This window comes from Microtus ochrogaster, chromosome 21, assembly GCF_000317375.1.
Source record: "Microtus ochrogaster isolate Prairie Vole_2 chromosome 21, MicOch1.0, whole genome shotgun sequence".
NCBI classification, from domain to species: Eukaryota; Metazoa; Chordata; class Mammalia; order Rodentia; family Cricetidae; genus Microtus; species Microtus ochrogaster.
Window position 1 is genome coordinate 6,046,029 of NC_022022.1, and position 5,878 is coordinate 6,051,906.

Below are 5,878 nucleotides of genomic sequence, written 5' to 3' on the forward strand. Positions count from 1 at the left end.
ATATACACACACACGCACACACATGTACACACATGCATATGTACATAGACATAAATAAAAAAATTGTCAGGTAATGGTGGGCATTCAGTTTTGCATGCCTAGCATGTTCCAGGCATTCAGCACTAGATACACAAATAAATATATATATAAATCAAAAGATGAAGAAGAATATCAACTCATACTTACCAGGTGTTTGTCATATGCTGAAACTCTCCCTCTAGACCAGTGTGCCTACTCAAATTTTGATAATGCAATGATTATTTTATTGTTAAACATAGTTTAAATTCATGACCTGTTTACTCTGCCAGTCATTTTGGTTATTTTTATGCTTTAATGTTTCGATAAAATATTCCAGGGGTCTGATCAATGTTTTCTTTTTTCCTCTTTTCAGCATTGGACTCAAAGGCTAACAATTTGTCCAGTCTGTCTAAGAAATACCGCCAGGACGCGAAGTACCTGAACATGCGTTCCACTTACGCCAAACTCGCAGCCGTGGCTGTATTTTTCATCATGTTGATAGTGTATGTGCGGTTTTGGTGGCTGTGAGGTGTAGTGAGCCTAGTCGCTGGTAAGGGAGAACCTAGAACCCGGCAGGCGTATGTTTTCAGGAAACTGAGCTCACAGGGCTGTGTATTAGAATCCAAGAGGAACTTCTGCCTCTAAAGACCTTGCAAGAAATGACCTGTCCTGAAAATGAAAGCTGGCGCCTCGTTTAAGGAAAGCTTAACCCATGTGGAAGTCTCTTTGGGGGCAGAGGCTTTCTCTGGGTGCTCAGCCATATGTATTAGGGAACAGTAGATTGTTTGTTTCATTTCTTTCCCTCCCAGGACGTTTGGAAGACAGCAGAACTGGGGCATTCTCTTTCCCTGGTGGAGCCATCAGTGAATTTAAGATAGCCACCCCCTGCTAGCAACATCCTGAAATTCCCCTCAAAGAAGGCGGCCTGCTGGGGGGTCTTAACTTTAATCAACATTCCTTTGTTGGTGACATTTGTGATTGACTTCCAAGTAAAACTCAAAGTACATGAAAGTCAATTGCTCTGCTGCACAGATCTTGTCTGTTGGCCACTGTAGGAAGTTAGCCTTTGTTATTTTTCTTTTATATTTTGCTTATTGCACAGTTGCTTTGGGGTTAAATCAGTTACATTAACATGCCTTGAAATTATATAGTATTGCTCGACTAAAAGATTGAAGTTTTTCTGTCATTTACTCTTTTTTTTTTTTGTTTCTTTGTTTTTATTCTATTTTTTGTTTTGTTGAGACAAGGTCTCTCTAACCTCAGCTGTCCTGGAACTCACGTAGACCAGGCTGGCCTTGAATTTACAGAGATCTGCCCGCCTCTTCATTTACTCTTTGGGACATGGTTAGTTTGGAGTGTCTGGTTGGCATAGCGTGGGTGTGGGCAGGGTCGTCAGAGAGGAAGGCGCAGCCCGAGTGCCAGCTTTGCCCCCACCCCCACTTTGTCCTCCAATCTTCTTCCCATTCTTTGTTTTCTTTCCACCAGAATTTGCTTAATTTCATAGTTTCATTTTTTAAGTACCCTACCAGGATATTCCCAAGTTTCAAACTGTGACGGACTCAACAGTGTAGTTAGTTAAATGTGTCACCTTTGCCGGTCAACTACTCACACAAATACTCGAGTATATTACAGAGAACACCTCTGAGAGCCCCCACTCCTCTCTCAGTTCTTGTAAATTCTGCAAGAATGTTCTAGAGACAGAGAACTCGTGAACAGTGGCTTCTATTAACCAATGAAAGTACGTAAGAGTTCTTTCCCCTTTTTGCTCAGGGATAATGGGGATTTCACCTTTTACCTTCTAAGGTAGAATTTTATAAGTGGGAAGAATAGGCCTTTTGAGTATTATCACAAGGGCCTACAATAGAAACTATAACTCCTGCAGATACTGCAAGCATTTCTTTAATTGTACTGGAAAAATGAGCCAACTTCTTATTTGTTAACATCTTTGGAAAGACTTTTAGTAAGCAGTTTTATATCCCTGGGATCATCACAGCCGCCCTATTCCTGGTGGAGGACAACAGCCTCACTTCCTATGAGAAGGCCGGTAGGGATGCTTACTGTATTCCTGGTAATCGCAGAACTAGAAACATGTTCTTCTACCCCGAACATAATTCTGCCAATTAGAGTTTTGTGCATGAAATACAAAATGACTTTTTGTAGAGAATAAGTGCTTTTACGTCCCTAAAAGGCTTATCCCATAAATAATGATATTGGCAATAAAAGCCTTCGGAAGACTGAAAACCTAAGTAGTTGCACCGCAGTGTCTGGTGCTTCTCTAAGAATGGAGGGCGGCAGCTCAGTGTGGAGAGTTGCATGCTGCAACCTAATGGTCAGCAATGAAATAAAGATTTCTAGAATGTTCTGTTCTCTTCAGTGTGAAGTTTGTTGTCTAGTTGAATTATGTGCACATATCCTCTTGGCGTCTTCTCTCATCTCAGTGGGTACTGAAGTAAGGGCGTGGGGTGAATGATGAACAAAGAAACAACGTGGTAAAGACGGGGCAGAGGGCAAAGAGGAAAGCAGACCCGGCCTCTAACGTGAGATTTTAATAGGTGGTAGCAGGAGGATCTGACTAGGCAAAATATGTCCACAGACAAACAGGCAGCCCAAGCAGAAAGTGTAGCAACGGCGTGACGTTGGTGAAGGGACATCAGCTACCTTGATTCTAGGGAAGCAGAAGCAGCATTCTAGACAGATGGCAGCTTGTGAAAGACATGATTAGCAAGCGAGAAGACACGTTTGACTCTTAGCTCAGGATAAGCAGAGACATGAGGAGAACCAGACGGGCAGTGCTGAACTGCAGGTTGACCCTGCTGTGCTTGGTGCAGGATCGCTCAGGTTTGAAGTTGCAGTTAGGTTGACTGTAATGTAAAAGGTATCCCAGACTGGAAGTTCCCAGGTGGAATTGGGGAGCCCTCAGAGGGTAATTGAGCAGACCAGTTTTGAGTGGTTTTCAAGAAAGGAGTGATGAGAGGTTTGGATGAAGTAGCTTATTTTTTTTTTTAAATATTTATTTATTTATTATGTATACAATATTCTGTTGTGTGTCTGCCTGAAGGCCAGAAGAGGGCGCCAGACCTCTTTACAGATGGTTGTGAGCTACCATGTGGTTGCTGGGAATTGAACTCAGGACCCTTGGAAGAGCAGGCAATGCTCTTAACCTCTGAGCCATCTCTCCAGCCCCTGAAGTAGCTTATTGAAGTAAGTGTGCTTTCGCCTTTCTGCAAACCAGATTTGTCCAGAGTCACAGCTACAAAGTGTTGGAGCCGAGACTTAAATCGACCGAGCTTACTTTGTGCTTTTAATTTTTCAGGGAGGTATATGAAGTAATGGATTTCATCATGGCATCTGTACATGTATGAGTCTCTATAATTGTGCTCTTTTGTTCCTCTCCCTCAGGGTGTGTTCTTGAGTACCACCAAATAGTTAGCTAAAATAAGGACTAAAAATGTATTTTGAGTTCAGCAACCAGAGATTTAGTAATACAAATAGAAGCCATTCTAGAGAGCTGAGCGCATAGGACAGAGCGCCATGGGTGCAGGCTTGACCCGCCGCACCGTGGATGAAGACAGCGCTGCTGTCACGAGCAGCTTTCTTGGCTGTTGTGACACTGAACTTCACCACCTGTTTTATTGCAGTGTCTCATGGTGTCAAAGTTTGGGGATATTTGTCACATTGACACAGACCTGGTCATTTTATTTTTTTTTTATGTTTTTTTTAACTTTATTTTTAATTTTATGTATGAGTACTCTGCATGTACACCTGAGTGTCAGAAGAGGGCATCAGATCCCGTTGTAGATGGTCATAAGCCACCATGTGGGTGCTGGGAATCAAACTCAGGACCTCTGGAAGAGCAGCTGGTGCTCTTAACCACTGAGCCATCTCTCCAGCCCGACCTGGTTATTTTAATGTCTTACAGTGGTTCTCAAATCTTTGAAAACCAGATAAAAGTGTGTGTCTTTACTCCAGGAAATAAGTATTGCGTCCATCTCTGGCCAGGCAAGGCCACACACAGCATTACTGATGAAATGATGGATGGATAACTGGTGGCCCAGGATCTTTCAGTTAATCCCAGGTGCATAGTGTATAGAACTCAAAAGTCAAGTACCCAGAGCCCTTGAAAACTGGTGAGCTGGAGGAATTCTGCAGTCTGAACTAACTTAGAGACAAGCTAGAGTCTTCAAAGGAACTGTATGCACAAAATCATTTCTGTCAGATATTTTCCTGTATTATTTTCCGAGATGCTTTTATTAAATAGGATTTTGTTTTTAGTTCTGAGTACTCCAGCCACATAGAAGGAGCTTGAACTGTGTGTTTGTCTATAAGAAGTTCATTACAAATACAAGGGAAGGGAAATATTCCCAGCACCTGTGAGGCAGAGGCAAGCAGATCTCTGCTAGTTCAAGGCCAGCCTGGTTTGCAGAAATGAATTCCAGGACAGCCAAGACTATACAGAGAAACCCTGTCTTGGCAAACCAAAAAAGAGAGAGAACAAGAACTGGGCCGGCAAGTTGGCTCAGTGAGTAAAAATGCTTGCCACCAAAATCTGAGTTTCACTCCCTGGAACTCAGGTGGTGAAAAGAGAGAATGGAATGTCCTCTGACTGCACTCGTGCTTTTGCGTGCACGGGTGTACACACACACACATACACACACACGTTACAAAATTAAAAGATAGTTTCTGTGCACACCAGATTTAATAAGATACAGTAAACCCCCTACAATTTATGTTCTCAATCTTAATAGAAATTTTCCCTGCTAAGTCCCAAGCGTTGTCGACCTCAGAACGAATGCACTTGGTTCTGTGTACTTAATACTACTGACTGGGCTGGACAGCTAAGCTGTGTCGGGTTCAGCAGGATGCAGATAGCCAGGGCTGTAGAAATGTTACTGTTTTCGAATTATTCATTAGCCTGCCAGGCTGACTGTTCTGTGTCATGACTTGAATTGAGGTCGAATAAGCAAGTTGAATCTTAGATTCTATCACTCACTGGCGGATCTCCTGGTGTGGACACAGCATCCCCCTAGTTCTTTCTTGTGTTCCATTTCAGCCTTTCCTTCTAGCCCATCTCCAGTCCCTTGTGACTCACGCCAGCCTGCAGGATAGCTGTCTACCTGGGGCCCCACAACCTTTCCTCGTGCTGCTAAACTGGGATTCCATGGCAGCCACATTTGACTAGGACCCAAAGTGAGCAAGAACAACCAAAGACCAGAACATCCACCCAACAGATACGAGGCTAGACATCTACACCACGAAACACTTGAGAAGTCCAGATGCCAAGATGGTGGTACAGTAACTCACACATGCGCAACTGAGAGGACGCACTTCTGTCAGAAGCCAGCAACTCCATCGTATTAGGCCCTGAGGAAAGCAGTTTAGCCATTGTTGCTGTCAGGAAGGGGTACAAACGAGCAAGTAAAATTCAATTTATTCTCCTGGATCTTTGGATTTTTTTTCCAAGTGCTATAACAATCCATGTTTTCACTTTAAAATTTTGAAGAGCCGGGCGGTGGTGGCGCACGCCTTTAATCCCAGCACTCGGGAGGCAGAGGCAGGCGGATCTCTGTGAGTTCGAGACCAGCCTGGTCTACAGAGCTAGTTCCAGGACAGGCTCCAAAGCCACAAGAGAAACCTTGTCCCGAAAAAACCAAAAAAAAAAAAAAAAAAAAAAAAAAAAAAAAAAAAAAAACAAACAACTTTGAAGAATTAGAATTCAGACTTTGATACAGTAACATACACTGGAGTCTGTAGACAGAAGTTTCTGTCCCACCTGGTCCTACAGTTATTTTCAATACCAAGTAAATGCATAGAGGCTTATATTAATTACAGACTGACTGACTTCCTAGCTCTATGAAATGGG

At 43.0% G+C, this 5,878-nt stretch overlaps 1 protein-coding gene across 1 annotated transcript in view; it reads left to right on the plus strand.

The window, feature by feature from the left end:
- Positions 1-1,199, plus strand: part of Sec22b (SEC22 homolog B, vesicle trafficking protein) — a 21,821-nt gene extending 20,622 nt beyond the window's left edge. Inside the window, exon 5 of the mRNA XM_005357076.3 lies at positions 392-1,199. Within this exon, the coding sequence (XP_005357133.1) occupies positions 392-546 (155 nt within the window). The 3' untranslated portion in view covers positions 547-1,199. The remainder of the gene's footprint in view (positions 1-391) is intronic.
- The last annotated feature ends 4,679 nt before the right edge of the window (positions 1,200-5,878 follow it).